The sequence below is a fragment of the Tauraco erythrolophus genome, chromosome 4, assembly GCF_009769465.1.
Source record: "Tauraco erythrolophus isolate bTauEry1 chromosome 4, bTauEry1.pri, whole genome shotgun sequence".
NCBI lineage: Eukaryota > Metazoa > Chordata > Aves > Musophagiformes > Musophagidae > Tauraco > Tauraco erythrolophus.
The window spans coordinates 11668167-11685631 of NC_141468.1; the positions used below are offsets into that span (position 1 = coordinate 11668167).

Consider the following 17465-nt stretch of genomic DNA (forward strand, 5'->3'; position numbering starts at 1 on the left):
CAGCTATATAAGATGTGATCCAAAGATTGTATCAGACTTTCATAATTTATATATGAAAATTATATTTTCCTTTATTACACAGTATTGTAATGCTAAGGAAAAAATAGTGTATGTTTAACTTGCCTGCAGAAATACAAGTTGTAATATCTTTATATTTTAGATTTTACGTACAGGAAAAAAAGGAGAGAAAGAGATATATAAAACCCTCTGCTGCTGCAGTTTAAGGAGAACTATGCAAAATGTAGACATTTTTTATATTCCAGTGAGATTCCTAAAAGACATTAATGTTTTTAATGACTTTTGCTTAGAATTGAGTTACAGTGACTTTGTGTAATATATTCCTTGCCATATAGTATTTCTTTGTGAAGAGAGAAATGGAGAAGAAAATTAAATAGAGAAGGAAATTTCTGTTTCTGTGGAGCTGTTTGAACCATTGGGTATATTCTCAGAGCATATGTATGTATATAAATATAAAAATCAATCTTACATGTTTTCATCTTTCATTGAAATATTGATTTAGTTTTGTTTGGTATAATTTCAGCAGGGAAAATATTTTTCAATGTTGTTAATTTATATATTATACATAGATTGCTATATATTATATTCAGTAATTTGATAACATAATCTGAATGGATCAAACCATAAATGCAGATGAATTAATTTTTTTGGAGCCAAACATACACTAAAATAATGTGGTTGCTTTTTTTTTTCTTAATTTCTCACTGAAATGCACATATTCATAAGCAAATTTTGTCTTTATTTTTAAATTCTTTGCCTTCATAGTCTTTAAGATCTTTAAGATGATGGTTCCTAGACTTCTACAAATTAATCCAACTATCAATCTGCTCATTATATTGTCAAGTTTATGAATAAATTAGCAGCACTGATAATTCAAAATTCCTGCAACATTTGCAAATACCTACAACTTCTTTGTTTTCATAATATTGGTTTTTGTTTTGGTATCATGAACTGCTCTTCAGTTCCCAAGAAAGTAGGAGCTTAAATTATGACTTTAGAACACAGTGGAAGTCTTTGAGTAAAAGTTCTAAGAAGGTATTCTGGTCTAAAAAAATGGGCTTTTTGTATTTGACCTGTTGCTTCAATGGATTTCCACTAGCTGCAGGGAAAGCTTCATGCCATTGCTTGTGAATAAGCTTGTTAGACTTATATTGGATGTATTTAGATTATTTTCATGGTAAGCGTGTGGAATTGAAAGAGAGGATAACCTTGCTTATAAAATAATAGTGTCTATTTTATTGCCAGAAACAAAAAAAAATCACTTCGAGGATATGCTCTGCATTTTATGTAGTCGATTAAATAGGAAAAATTTTGCTACTTATGTCTATCAGTTGTTTGATGCCTTACAAAGCCATAGGGTTTAGGATAGTATACATTTACTTGTGTAGTGCACTTTTGTGTAGTTTGCTCTTTATATATGTATCTTATCTATATTTCTATATATCTATATTTGTATCCTACTTGGCTATCATTTGGTAAAAAAGCAAACAGCAAGAAAATCAAGGTTTCTCCACTGAGAGTCTTTGTCTCCTTAGTTACAATCTATCAGCATTTTTCCTAGCTATGTCTCTGCTTAGCACTAATTAGTTTTATCAGCTGCTGATTGACTCTGAGTGTAGGCTAAATAAATATGAATCTGCGTGCAAAAAGTAGCAGAAATAGCATTTTAAAAATAGACACAAGCATTTATCCTCAGGTTCTAAGTTCTGGAGTTTGAGATAATGAAGCTCCAGAGAGATATCCTAGGGACTGCTGTGGCTGGCTCCCACCTCAGTGCACAGCTGGTTGGGATAAGCCTTGGAAGACACCTGATACTAGTCACCAGTGTGGATAACTGAGAAACTCCCCACCTGGATTTTTACTCCACTGTAGTGCCATATGACTAAAGGCTTGATTCGTTCTAAGTGTTTTTTAACCACTGATTGCAACATTCCGAAACGTGAGCTTATTTGCTGGCGATAATGAATAGAACACAATAGCAATGTAACAAATGTAAACTCATTTTCTCTGGGAAAAGTTGCATTATAGGGTTACCCGTTACTTGGTTAAGAAATCTTTTTTGCAGATTTGTTAGAGTTGGAGAACTAGCATATTTTCTGTATTAAGTTATGATAATGTAAGAGATGTAAATAAATGTAGCCCAGTTCTTTACATCCTATCACCTACGTAAGCATGAATTCAGAATGCCAAAGCTGATATCCTACAAATCTGGTTTAAATCATGTCCAAATTGTTTAACTAGCCTCTTATACCATACTACTCCTAGTGTTTACAGTCTAGATAATCTGCAATCATTTTAGATCAATTTTATTTTTTTATTGTGTTTTATTTTTATGTTCTTTCATCAACTAAAGAAAGTAATGCTGAATAAATTAAAATGCACATACTTTGCTGCTTTAATTAAACAGATAGGATAGTGTGATATAGAGGTTAATTAGCTGCTAACAAATTAATTTCATTTTCCCACCTGGAAATCTGCTTTGTAATCTATTGCATTCTGTCTTATAAAAAGAAGCCATTTGCAGTTGCTTATGCTTTGAGGAAGTTATTGTGGTGAGAAGATTAGCAGTTTCCTGAACCTTTTGGAAGAATATATTTACTAAAATTAAAAAGGATTTAAAACCTTATCTCTCAGGATTTTCTCTGCCTATCTTGCTTTTGACTTAGAGGACTGGAGAAGGAATACGGAAGATGGTTATTTGTATCTCTTTATATATGCAACCGGTTCCTTTAAACTTGTTAACTCCAGAAGAGTCTCCTTTTCCTTTTCTGTCCTGTTCGTTTGTGACACATGCAAGCACATAAAGTCCTAGGGGTTTTTTGTCATTCTTTGGTGAAACGGTAAGAATGTTGAGGGAGTTTTGGCTGGTAGAAGGCGAGAAAGAGAATAACTTTTTGAATGCTTACCTGTTTTATCCAGCTACTAGGGTATGCCAGAGTCATATTATAAATCTTTCTTCTACTTGAATGGGAGTGGATATTGATTTTTGGTGTTAGTATCCATTGGGATAGTAATATTATTTGTGACTTTGTTTATAACATGAAACGTATGTCCATACTGGGATTGTTCCAGAGTCTGTTTGGTTGACTTCATCGAGTTTTGGCTCAGGCCAAAATAAAAGAGTTTGAAAAAGTCTTTGGAACATAATGTCGACTGAAGAGAGTTGTGTGAAAGGTTGGTTGCTACGCTGCCTCTACAGCATATTCTTCTTCCAAGCAAATCCATCCGCAATGTTTAAAATTGCAAAACAGCAATTTTGAAAATTCATTGAAGAGGATTAAAGCCATTTCAACACTGTTTTCAAGTGATGGCAAGACTAGACAATCAAGTAAGCAATTCTTAAAATAATGAGGATGATATAAGAGCAAGAGTTTTTCGTCCTGCCCCATTCATTACTACTTACATGGTTTACATCAGGGATCCTGCCTCTGGTTCTTTGAATTCTCAGCATGAAGAAATTTGAAGCTGAAGCTTTGTTAATGCCTATGGTCTTATTTTTTGTCATACAGACCTGCTTTACTGATTATTCCCTTTCAAAGGTGGAAAGAACTGCCAAGGGTTGTTCTCCATACACTTGCCTTAGCTGTGGAGCTCCTGGCCGGTAGTTTAGCTACTGGGCACACAGGATGGAAGTGGCAAAAAATGCATGGTGTTTATGAGATCAATTGAGTTGAGAGAAAACCAAAACTAAAACACACAAGTAGATTGCAGACTCCCAGAAAAACAACAATCTTTCCCAATACAAAGCCTGTTTCTCTGTTACTCTTCTCCCATTAAAGTCTACAGGGGAAATTTAATTTTCAGAAGTGACAGATTTCCCCATCTGTTCAATACAGGCAACTTTCCTCACTTTGAACTGCTGTGAGTAAATAAATAAATAAAATCTAATTGCTTGGAAGCTTAAATCCTGCTGCCAATGGATGCCCTGATCATTCTTCCCAAGTTGTTTTAGACTTGTGGTGCTTACCTCCTAAACTTACCTCTTCTCTGAAAAAATGAAACTATTCTATATGGAAATGTTTAATTTATTGTCTAAGACGTTTAGGTTTCACTCGAGTGTAGTTCTGTTCTGTACCCTGTTACTGTTGGTATCACTTTCATCAGGGTTTCAGTTCTACGTGAACGTGAGCAGTAACAGAAGTTAACAGGTTGTGTAGCCAACTGGGGACAGGGAGCTCGGTAGTCTTAGGTACAGAGAACCTTATATTGACATGTCCAGTATTTATTAGAAAGAGAAATGTGTTCCGTAACAATTTTGGGTTTAAGAACAGAGAAAGTCTTCTATTTAAAGTACTCTTCTTTGGCATTGAAGAAGCTGCCAGTACCTGCCAGCTAGAGAGTGGATCCTTCCATTTTGTATGTACATACAAGCTCCCACTCACCAAACGTTGTGCTAATACGAATGTGATTGATGAATACAACAAGAAAAAATCTTCCATTGCAAGTGTGTTGCAGCAGAATTCTAAAAGGCCACAAGTGAAAAATGATGTACCTTTGGCATCCGTCTGCATCCGCAGTCACTGTGATGTGCTCGATTGTAACTGTAGTGTGGAACGTAGTTAATATTTATCTGTATGCTTACATAGTAATGCTTGTGGATTTACTGTAGATCCAAATATTATCCTTGAAGAGAAATTTTCGATTTGGCTAGCTAAAATGACACTCATTCTGTGACATAATCAACTATACCAGAGGGTAATAGCAATGTGTTTTTATGTCATTAAATCTTCAGTCATTGAATTTCATTCCTGCATGAAGTATTTGGCCTTTGATATTTTTCAATTAAATGCTTCATTGGTTACCACACTTGACTCATTTAGTCCACCAGTTGCACTAAAACAATAAAATAACATAAAAAAATCCCCAAAGTTAAAAACAATTCATAAAGCTAAAACTTTCCCTACTAGTAGGCAAAATTAACAGAATTCCATTCTTATTTTACCAATTATCTGCATATCCAATGGAGATTACCTTCTGATCACAGGCCTTTGAGCTATAGGATGTCTTTATGCAGAAATTATTCATGGAGTATGTTGTATTATTTCAGAAGAACAGACAGATCTGTAAATTCTCATTCATGTATTTGTTTGACGCGTGTTTCTCATCACCTTAGGAGTCGGATTGCATTTAGCCTGACACATTCAACCACTTCTGTCTTCTAATCTTACATCCAAATTGCAATTAATACTTAAAATGCATTCTTAATTTTTTTCAGGAATTTAAGTATCATCCTGCCGGCTTATGTAGTCTAGTGGCAGCTCCCTATAGCAATTATGGTGAAAATTACCTGAAAGTTGGGGAGTCTTGTTCTTTACGATTTTTATGATCAATTATAGAGATTTGAAGACAGGAGTACTCTCTCTACTATATTTTATGCTTATTTTAGAGGCTGTGCATGCAACCTTAACACGCTTCACTACTTCTGTTTTTTCTAACTAAATGTATAATGTAGCATCATATGGATATCGCAGGGACGGGGGTGGTGTGGAAAAAAGCCTAGTTATTGTACTGTGAAAATTGCAGGGTTTTCTCCTAAGCTTTGAACATGATAGAAAAACAACTTCTTACTCAGCTTTACTAAATATAATTTGCACAAGACAAATTAAATGAAGCGTGGTTAAAATCAGCATTTAATTGGATATTATCACAGTGAGGAAAGGAACACGAGACAACGTGTCCCTTTGAAGGTCATGCCATGAAGTGGACCAAGTGATGGATAGTGTGCTGTCTTTGCACATACACTGCCTCTGTACCAGGTTAGCTGAGACCTGCCCCGGTCACGGTGCTGGTGAGTCGGCAGTGCCCAGCCTGGGGTACATGGGATGTTTGCTCTGGACAGTTTGGGGCTCTGGGCAGTGGCTTGGCACTGATACAGGCTGGTTCCACCTCGGTGCTTGTCTTTCCTGGCATGTCAGACGTGTGTGTGGCAATGTTTCCCTACAGTGTCTGTTACTGGGGATTTTAAAGAGAAGTGTCACAGGATGTCAGTCAAATCAGTCCATGACTTTATCATGCTTTTCCAGCATCCCAGGTGTTCTCTAGTCATTCACTGATGCACAGCCTGTACCAAGGCTCATTACACTCACTCCTTGTTTTCACTGCCATGGGTGCCATAGCTCACTTGTACCCGTGGCCATGGCTCGTTGTGCTTGGCTTCTGATCAAGGCAAGGCGCCATGCTCCTGTGAACTGTAAGAATTCAGAAGCTGTGATAGCTTAATGTATGATCTCCCATTTGTAACACGTATTTACTGTTGCAAGTATGTTCATATCATGCCTATTTAAGCCATTAAAATACCATCATTTGGTAAAATAACTTACCTTTCAACCAGAGTCCAATGTATATAGGATATGCATTTAAATAGTTTTTGCATTTTTATAATATGTTATCTTAATGTATTTCTTCACAAAAATTTCAGATTCCGTTTTTTCTTAATTTTGTTTTCACTGTATAAGTTTCTGAGTTTTAGCTGGACCATTCACATTAAAAAATAAATCATCAGTCAATTTTTTGAAGCAAATGTTGGTTTTGCTATATGGTATGCCCTAATGCAGTAAAAATTTGGAGTTTTGTTAGTAATTTTTCTAAATAGGAAAGCCCTATAACTGCACTCTTCAGATGGCCAGGAGTAAGGAAGGAGAGGGGAAGAGGAGGTGAGAGCAGAGCAAGCATCCATTTAATTTGCTAATTTTGACTTAATTGATCAAATTTGTTTGGCTGTCATTACATATCAAAAAGAATGACGTGTTCAATGATAGGAAGTACCTCAATTTACAGGAGTTAGTGACCTCAGCTTATGGGTCCTGACTCTGTGAAGGTGTGAAGTAGAGTCCAGACTTCTCAGAAATGTGAAGCCTGAGGTTCATCAAAAGTCCATATAGAAATAGAATATTAAGGCACCTAGAGAATATTACTGTTGGAAACTCAAGTACTTCCGGAGTTTGAGATTCTTCCAAGTTGAGACTTCAATGAACTTTTTAATGACCTTGGTTTTATCTGAGATGCCTAAATTCTGTGCACCATCAGCACTGCAATCTTTGGATCTAACCTCAGATCAAAATCCCTCAGAATTGGTGTCAAATGCTTGAAAGTGCATTTTTTTGTATAGTCTATTTTTATCTGCTATCTGTACCTGTATATTACTTTTATCTGCTAAATTATCTGTTTATATGAGGTTTGTATGTTTTAGTATCATTGTCTAGCATGCAGATGATTAATAAATTGCTTGTTTTATTTATTACTCTGATGCATCTGTGAATGGACAACTGACCATCTCGTGAAAACTGTCTATAAATTTGGAGGTTTCCAGATGGATAATTTCAGTGAAGGAATAACCTGTAAATGAATGCTGAATAAGTTGATCTTTCTCACCTTTTAAAAGGCGGTGTATTCTATAACAAAGGGTATGTGGCACCTTTAATCCTCCTTTATGATATTTCCTGTAATCTTCACCTTCATCTTTTCATTCCAGTTATTAGTCTCAGTAGAATCTTGAGAAAAGCCCTTTACACAAATCCGATGAAAAAGGCTTATCATAAATTATAGTGCAGACCTGGAAGCTTTTAATTAGCATATGGAATTTAATATTCTGAGAAAGCAGTTCTTTAATCAAATTATGTTTTGGGGAAAAATGTCTAACCCAAGTGACTCATTTGAACATATTTTGGGTAATATGGGAAAATATTTATAGACTGGGATGTTATTGTACTTTTTGATGTTTGTCATTTTCTTATTAAAAATAGATTGATTTTAAAAAGATCTTGTTTCTAAGACCTGTTTCAAGATCCTGTTTTAAATACAGTTTCTAACTGTATTTTCTTACAACCCCATGGTCAGACACAGTAGTTGCAACTAATTTAATGTATTGTTGGTGTTTTTGGTGTTCATTTTAAAGACAGAAAGTAAATCAGTATTTCTACTCATGGATACTGAAGGGAAAAAAAAAAAAGTTGCTTACTGGAAATCCCGTTATTTTGCCTGTACCGTTTCACTTATGTAAAATTGCAAAGCTACAATAAAAGAAGTTGTAGCAGTTGGCATTCTTTCCTTTTTCCCTATTTGCAGGCTTTTATTCCCTAAAGTTATTATCTTTAGAAACAGATGTCATTTTTTATTTGCGGTAGGCCGTATTTAGCGTTCTTTTCTGAAGAGTCTAATTGTGCCTTAAACTGCGTGTCTGACTATATAAGGGATTAAACTAAAATTACCTGATTTATTTGTCATAGGATTTTTTAGGTTGATTTTAAATCTTAATTACCCTAAAGGTATTAGAGTGAATTTTTTAAAATACACATCTTTATCCAAGGGGATACAAGAATATATTGGTTAAAATCAAAATTAAAGATGGATTTTCCCAACACTTAGTGAAGCGTTTATAGGCATTTACATTGATTTTATCATATATCTATGAAAGATGAAATAAACCAGTATTATTAGTATTTTTATTGCTGCATGCTCAGCATACTGAGAACTCCCAGTTCTTTCACTAGTGTTCTATGCTTTTTGGAAGTGTGTGTGACTAATATGATTTTAACAATGTTTTCCAAATTTCTGTCTGTAATTCTATGGACTTATTTTAAACTGAACAGTCAAAATCAGGCATATATTTGTAATAAGGTTTCTTTTTCCTTGGTTTTTGATTTTTTACTCTACCTCATAACTTTCAGAATGAAATAATCCTCATAGATATCACTACTAGCAGGCAATAAAAAAGAGCTTTATGTGATGCCTCTTTTTGGTTGCTTTGGCACATTTTGTATTAAATACTTAGAAGTTATGGGAAGTATGCTGTTTTAAAACAAAATTCAAATAATCATATTTGGCCTTAATTTCAGATTTGAAAATATACACTAATAATTTTGCAGTAATATATATTTGCAATGTCATCTTCTACACTAATTTTAGGTTTGCCTCCAGTGGTTCCTTGAAGAAAATGTTTGAAATGTAGAGACCTTTAAAAAAATGTCTTGTGTTTTCTTTTCTGAGGGAGTTCATTATCTTCTAGCATGTCTGTAGCAAATAAAGTTGTGGAAAAGAGTGGTATTTTTTGCTTTCACATTTTATCTACAATTGTTTTGGAACTGCTACTTTTAGGAAAAAAGAATAATTGCAATGTCTGTCTAAATTAATGCATTACATTAATTTCTTACTATAGAAAAAAATACAGAAAACTGGTTTCTCCCCTTCCCTCTATTTTTTTTTTTTAAATTTACTTATTTTCAGGTAGTCCATAATAGTGTCTCACAAAGTTCTAGAATTGTTTTTAGGCTTTCAAGCTCCCCTGCACGCCTAACCCCATTTTGGGCTACATCACAGGATCTAAGTTAGGTAGATTCTCTGGGAAGCCTCACATACAGACCTGAGGGCTTAAAGAATCTTCATCACAGCTTCATGTAAGCAACATTTCTGAACAGATACTATTAGATGTTTGTTGAAAATCTTAAGATTTCCACTTTGTTTGTTTGTTTGTTTTGTTTTGTTGTTTGTTTTGTTGTTTGTTTTTATTTTCTTTCATGAATGAAATGCAAACATCTCATGTGGAAAAGCAGATACTTCAAAAACCACACACAGAATGTCAGTTGATGGGGTCTGTATTGCTTGGGCAATTCTTGGAATTCTACCATAGGATTTACAGATTAGGTTTTCCTGCTGAAGCCATTACGTGGCATTGATGACAGGGAGCTTTCATCTTTGGCTATTGGTAAAGGAGGATGTATGGCTTTTACCAACAAAACAACATAGATATATTATCGTGATTTACTATATGCAATTATCTGTAGGGTCAGATATGTCCTGTTGCAAAGTAATCCCTTTGTGTAGTTCTTGAAAGAATTTGATTAAAAAAAAGTTTTATTTCTTATGATGACAAGCCAACTTCAACTCCATTCACATAATCCTGAGTTGACATTAGGCATTTAACTAGTCAAATCAATGGACTGTGTCTGTAAGCTTGCTTCCTAGAGAATCAAAATGCGAGTGTAAGTTAGTGTTGATGTGAATCCACATTTCATCTGCAGATGATTATATTTTCCCATGCTTTTCTTCTGTTTGAGGAATCCATGTGTTTCTTCAAATCTCTAGACATAGAGATCATAGAGACCAGAAACTTTGAATTCTGTGTGGTGAAATTTAGGAAGTTATTAATACTACCCAATACGTAGTGTTTCCTGTTGGAATTGTTTGATACCCAAATCTGGGAAACAAAGTACTATTGAAATGAAAAGCAATCTAAAGACAATGGAACAATCTGACTTCAGCAGAGAATAATACGAAGGTGTGGAAGAAGAAGGTTATCGGGATAGAATAGAACAAAACAGTAACAGTCAGAATTACAAAATTTATGACCTAATCTTTAATGTAATTTTTATATTTTGCATGTCCTTGTCAGATACTGAAACTGTTTGCCTTGAAAGGGAAATTAATGACAGTGAAAATTACCCTTCACCTTTCCAACTGCATAATTTTTGTAAACTTGTATACTGATACTATGCTAGAATTTCTAATTTACACATATGGTCTCCTAAAGTCATTCTTCCATATCTTCAGCTTCAGGACTGTCTTACTAAATACCTTCATTCATGAACAGAAGTAACAGTGAGTATTTACCCCTCTCTGTCATAGTATTACTGACTAAAGAACAAAAAGAAATATCTAGAATATTTACATTGTATCTTAGGCTTGCTGAATAAGTGTGAAGTATTACTGGGTGGCAGAAGTGTGTAACAGTGGGAAGGTTCAAATTCTGTGTGTCAAGAAGTTAATAAATAACTAAACTACTCACTTGAGAACCAGCAACAAAGCAATTCGTTCTTGTCAGCTAGAAGTGGTTAAATTATGAAAAATTGTCCTCTAAAGATCTAACTGGTCCACGAATCTAATTTGTGAATTGTACACCATTCAGCGTGTGGAGCATTGTTTATTTTCTATATTAAGAGTAGTGAGATGTGATCAATGTCAGTGTTAGTTTATGCATTATACAGGTAATATCTCCAGGCTGGCTAATGAACTACAACGTGTGAATAGTGTAACAAAATATCTAATTCATTTGGGGTTGAGGGGTTATTTTAATTAGCTTGTAAATGTATCCTGTTTCTGAAACATAAATCTTTAACAGATGATTTAAAAAATACTGGTTAGTCCAGTAGAAGAAGATAGCGATGCTATGCCAGCGTTGGTCAGTTTAAACAAGCAAATGAAAATATAAAAGAAAGAGTAAAATATAATTGTGATGATAAAGAATTTTGTTTAAGTAGATAAACAGAATTGTTTAAGTAGATAAACAGAATTCGTAACAGACAGTGTTACAAATCCTGTGCATTAAAGGGTTCTATGACAAGGTGTCCTGTTAGGGTAAGCTTGAGCAGTGGGAAGGGAGGGGGTTAATAAACTGGTATCTTGCTGAGAGTCAATACAAGAGGTGGCCTAATAGAATTGTGTTTTATGAAAGTGTTCCTTTTTAAAATGAAACCACTAAACAAAAAGAATATATACATGTTATCCAGATAAATATGCCTGTATTGCTTTTCCTGGTCTCGTTTTTCCTGAACAAAAGCTTCCAGGGAGAAAGAAGATTGCAGGGAACTGCTCGTAACATAAGGAGGTGTAGTGAAAGGAGTATTCTTTTTCCCCTGTCTTCTGAAGTGAAGCAACATTTTTTTTTTTTTTTTAAATTAAACAGATCATCTTATGATGAAAACACTTGTACTACCATTTCCAGCTCAGAGTTGGATCCTTTAAATGTTGCCTGCTAAAGAATCATATGGCTTTTGGAACACATCTGTTTGCAGAACAGTTATTTTGTACACAGCCACGTACAAAGTAAAGAGGATCTGAAGAAAATCGAATCTTTTGCTGCTTCTAACCTACTCGAAGGCTTCCACAAGCTTCATATGCTCTTCTGTTTACAACAACCAAGTAACAAGTGAATAAACAATTAGCTTTGGTCTTTAATGATGCAAGGAGTTTCCTTCTGTGTAAAACCCTGAGTCTGACTTATTTACCCAGATACCGATACAAAACCAACTGACCTGCAGAGAGAAGTGTCTTTATGAGAAAGTGCCTTCTGAGGGAAAAGGAACGAGGATGAGTTCATGTTAATAGCTTTTACCTTGAAATGGCATTTAGCTCATCTATAATATATTTCATGTTTGGCTCTCAAAAAGGTCACAAAGGAGAATGAATGATGTCATTATTTATGAAGTGAGGAAAATGATGGTTTATAAAGATGAAATGCATGACTTTGTAGTGCATGTCGTGGAACTTTTTTAGTACAAGTAATACTTGTCGGCTTATCCACTTCAAAAATGCTTACTGAAATAGTTACTTCCTGTTGATATTTATAAAAGAAAAATCAGGTTTTGCGATCAACTTTTTAGTTAGATGCATAAATCCAAAGTCATTACCATATACAGAACAGAAAATGTAAGTTAAGGCCATTTTTTGAGGTTTAACAGCAATCACCTATTTTAAACAAGCTGCTGGACAAGAAGAAATGTAACTACTTCTCCTTTCCTTTGTTTGTTTAAAACCTGTAATTAGACTTAAAAAAATACTACACACATATTCGTATCTATTTCATATAGAAATGCACTTAACAATTGCTTGTTTAATTCAAAAACATATAGGGTGCATTACAGCAGTTCTATCTAGTGGAAAGCTACTAGAGTGAACCTAAATTTTTAAGGCTTTAAAATGGTTCAGAAATATTTCAAGAGAAAATAAAACTATATTCCCTAGGAAATACCCCAATTTTCAAACAGCTGTAGATGTTACGCTGAATGAAGCTTCTGACTGATTTTGCAATGGAAACTAGTAATCTTCTCCTTCATTGCTTTGCTTGAATTACACGGTACGGTGTTTCCACAGAGCTGCCAGGATCCACTCTGCACTACAACAGCCAGCCTCTCCTGCGATGTATTTTCCCAGATTTTATTTTCACCGTGGGAGGGGAATAAAACAATAAACGTGTGTGCGACAAATACTTAACCCACTTAGCAATGCCCCTGCGTCGCTGCGTCCATTCCCTGCGCGATGTCATGGTGCATAAATCACCTAATTGCATAGTGAGAGAGTCGTGTGTCTGTAAAACAAACAGCTTACAGAAGTCTTTTGTAAATTCTGGGTTTTGTCCAACGTTGTGTGTACTTTTCTAGCTGGCTTTTTGAGTGACTTGTGTAGCTTTGCAGCAAAGAAGCATTAAATGAATGAGGTTCTGATTCTATCATATTTCAAAGGCTACACATAACGAAGTGTGGGTTTATTTTAAAATGTATTTTAGTACAAATTATTGCAAGTAAACTACTACCTACTTTCAAACTAACAGAATTACTTTTCTTTCTCTTACAGAATAATGATATAATCTATTACAATGCAAAAGTTGATCAGAATGATGTAAGTAATATGTTTCTTTTTGTTTCATTGCCTGCAATCTCAGAAAATTAAGTGATTGAAAATATTAATGAAATGCTAAGACAAGCAATTAAGTATTTTGCAGAAGAAAGAAAACAAGAAACTTAGAAATGTCTTCAAAATGTTCTAATTCTCAGTCTGTCTTCCCTCATAGAGTCTGACTTACTGATCAGGCAGGGTATGTGCTGGGAGAAGAAAGATCCTGACAGCAGTATCATTCACTTTTTGAAATGTAATAAAATCATAATTATAGGACTGGAGAATCAAAATGATAAATGTAAATCATTTGCTTTACTCTGAAGGAACCATTTTCTGGCCCTATTTTCCAAGCTTTTATTATTTTGTTCTGTATTCTTTGTAAGAAATTTTTTACATGAGGGGAAAGCAGATGTAAAATGTTACTGAATAACTGTTTTCAGGCACTTTGTGATCACTCATATGACTGTAATAGGCTTTGGGGAAATTGAAAATCCAGTCCCAAGATTTAGACAAAATATATGATATTTCAGTTCCTGGTTCTACTAAAACTCTTACTCTAAGTGGTTTGAAGTCTCCTATCTGGCTTTAGCTGTTAGAAATCTTAATATTTTCTGGGGAGAAGACAAGTTATCCTCACCTTCACTTGAGATAATCCAACTGCTGGTCTTCGTTATAGATTTAATTTATAAAACCGTAGAAGAAATGTTGTAAATGTATTAATCAGAATTGCCAGCATGCTTCATTTGCACTTTTTAATCAAGTATTCTTTAGAGATTGATGGCATCACTATTGTAATTGATGCTTCTGCTGTAAAGGAATTAAAGAAGGTACATAGATCATGTCAAGCAGAACTATTTGATATGCTTATATAGAGTTACGAGTACTGGAATCCGGATACAATGAAGTCTACTGTCCTGAGTTTTAAAAGTTGCATGCTTTAAGTAAAATTCATTAGAAGTAACCTACATTTGAAAGATATTGGTCTCTTCTGATTAAATTCACTGGCATTGCAGGTGCGAATCACTTCCAGAAACAAAATTACAAAGCTTAAACATTGGATTTTGAATCTAAATGTACTATGTAGTGATGATAGATTATGGTGTGAAGTAAAAGACTCTGCTGTATCCGTTATGATTAAAGAGTATTGGAAAAGGTCTTGAGGTGACTGCTTCTACAACATGAATCCAATCTGTTAGGCAAGGCAAGAAAGGAAATACTCTTTCAGAGTTTACTCTCATTTTCTTTGACTTTCCTGAGGAATTTTTTTCCCGCCTCAGAAAAAAAACGCCCACAAACCACAAAAACCAGCAAAAATAAAACCACAAAACTTTTATTCCACCAAGTGCCATATTTATATTTCTGCATCGATTTTCTTTCTTTTTATGTCTTTTTGAACTTTTGAAATGAAGTTTATAATAACCCTTATTGTTGAGTTTAGAATAGTTCCTTGGGAGTCAGGACCAATCTGCCAATAAACAAGTAACACTGTAACACGGCTTCAGCAATACAGAATGCAATACCAAAATCCAACACCAGCTGAAGTTATTGTTTTGAAATGTTTTGAATCACAATGAAAAATTTGAAGTCCTAGGAATTTCAGCATACTGGGCTGAAATGTTTTGCAGATCTGCGCTATATGGACTTTGTAAAATATAAGAATGTAGCATTGACACTGTGAGTCTGTTTGAGTTGCCAGTATGTTTATAGGCTATATATACTGAAATAAGATTTTTTTCTTTCCTTCATAACAGTCCTCAAAAAAAGGAGGACTTTAAAAGATTAAAGAGAGAGAAGGAAAAAAAGGGAATTTTTTGTTTTGTTTTGTTTCATTTTACTTTTGAACTCTTTTACGAATTTTATGTTTAGAAAACAATGTGAAGGGAAAAGATAACAAGAAAGTGCGGTATTTAGAAGCTCTGGTTGTTCAAGATCGTGTGCTTTCTGTCAGTCATTTAAGCATTTTTTTGGCTAGCTAATCAGAACAAATGTTTTTGCTTAAGGAGATTTCATTAAAAAGTTCCCCATGAGTTCTAATTACACCATGATAAGAGAGGCCAGTCTCACATATCTCAGCCACCAATACCTTCCTCATTCAGCATATCTGCTAAGGGCTGGATTTCTCCATCCTAGATGAACTTAGATTCTGTTTCTTGCTGTTTAGTAAGGGTGAACTTTTGAAAATGATGCTAAACATTCCTATCCTCCTTAAGCTGCAGTATCAATGGTAATTCTTAATCAACACAATAAATCATCTATGTTATAGAAAAAGAACAATTATTTTAGAGATGTAACTTATGCATGTAGATCTGGATGCCTTTACAAGGCCCGATATTTCAGAAACCACTAACATGCACCTTTCAAACAAAAGTCTCTTCCAGGTATCTTGAGTTTTTCACTGTTAAAATTTCAATGCAGCTATTTCTTTAAAAATTCGAGATGTAGGAATTATTTTCCTTCAATCAATAATCTAACTTTAAAGAAGAAGCAATAAGAATGAGATGGTCAGTGATCTGATACTGATTTCTTGTTAAGAAAACCTGCATCCAAGTCTAAACTACGTATGCAAACGTCAGACTCTTCTCCTCTGTTCCTGCATGACCAACTGCTGAAGTTCTACTTCCAGGACCTTTGTCAGTATTTGTGAAGAAAATGAGACAACTTCATCTTCTTCTAGAAGGAGATTTTGATTGAATCCTCTCTGAAGCACTGGCTACTAAAACTGCTTTTGCCATCCCTTCTTTGCTTTCTCTAGCAAGTTCTTACTTTTTTCTCTGTCATGCTGTGAGCCTTCATTTAATCACAGGACATAATATTATGGGTTTTTTTAGTACAAGTAGGAATAATGATTAGTGGTAATTTATTTATTAAAATTAGATATCTAAGCTAGTCACTGCAGATCCCTCTAGAGAGCTGTTCACTTTATTCCGAGATTGGTGTCTAAGGTTGCTGAATCACTTCTAGATACATGTTTCTCTCTGTTGACCAGGTCCCTATAACAGACCCTTTTAGATCTTAATTTTTACATGTTGAAGAATTAGAAGAAACTTGTTTCACAGGTCCTGTCTGCCAGTCTTTATTTGTCTCCACTCATCCTTTTAGAATTATAGCTTTATCAGAAGAATTATTCTCCAACTTAAATTTTGTATTTTTTCCAGTTTATGTTAATACACTGCAGTATAGTTTGCTTTCCTTCTCCCTGTTTATGTATGGCATTCAGGAGATCCTTCTCTCTCATTTTTCATCTGCTATCTCAGAGGACCTTTTTGAATCTAATGACTGTGTTTGCTTGGACTTTAAAAAAAAAAAGCACGTGAAGACCAATCATTCTTTGGCCTTTGGATTTCTCAAGTCTCTCAGGTAAAACAATCAATTTGTAACCCGTTAGTCCATCAATCAGTAATATTCCTTTTGTACTCTTTATCCTACAACAGCAATAAGATTCCACTTGCTTATTTCCCCCACAGCGCTGTAACGCGTGAGCACTTCATGATAATTAATGAATTTTATCCTCACAACAAAGTAGGAGGTATTATATTCCCATTTTTCATATCTCATAGGAAGATAATGGCCAAACTTGTAATTTAATACAGGTCTCTCAGGTTTTCATTCACTGTCCTGTTCCCTGGAATCCTTTCAGTTTGATATATTGCCGTCTGTGTCGTGCACTTTAATTTGCAGGTGTCAACTGCTTGTGTTGTATGACTGTGGACAAATGCTGCCGTGTGTTTATTGCATAGCTGAGTGGGACCACATCACGATGCCCTTTCCCATAAGTTTTAATATTGCTTTGCCTGTTTTCTCTTCTTGTCCTTTGTACCCCACTCTATTTATAGTCATCTTTGCTTCACTGTTGAGTTCTTTCCTCTTCTTTGTGCGGGTTTTATTTCTGGTGATTCCACATCTTCTTTATACATCCTTTCTAAATCTAATTTTTTTCTTCCATGTCTTCAGGAAATCTATCTCTCCACTATGCGTTGAATTACTCAATTGCTTCATTTTCGTTCTTCCTTGAATCCTTCCTTAATCTTTTTATCACCTCCTCTTTGATTTTTGCTCCTTTC

At 34.6% G+C, this 17465-nt stretch overlaps 1 protein-coding gene across 5 annotated transcripts in view; it reads left to right on the top strand.

The window, feature by feature from the left end:
* Positions 1-17465, top strand: part of CACNA2D1 (calcium voltage-gated channel auxiliary subunit alpha2delta 1) — a 437667-nt gene that overhangs the window by 224093 nt on the left and 196109 nt on the right. For all 5 annotated transcript variants that reach the window (XM_086609980.1, XM_086609982.1, XM_086609983.1 and 2 more), the window contains exon 5: positions 13363-13407. In XM_086609980.1, coding sequence (XP_086466106.1) covers positions 13363-13407 — 45 coding nt within the window. The remainder of the gene's footprint in view (positions 1-13362; positions 13408-17465) is intronic.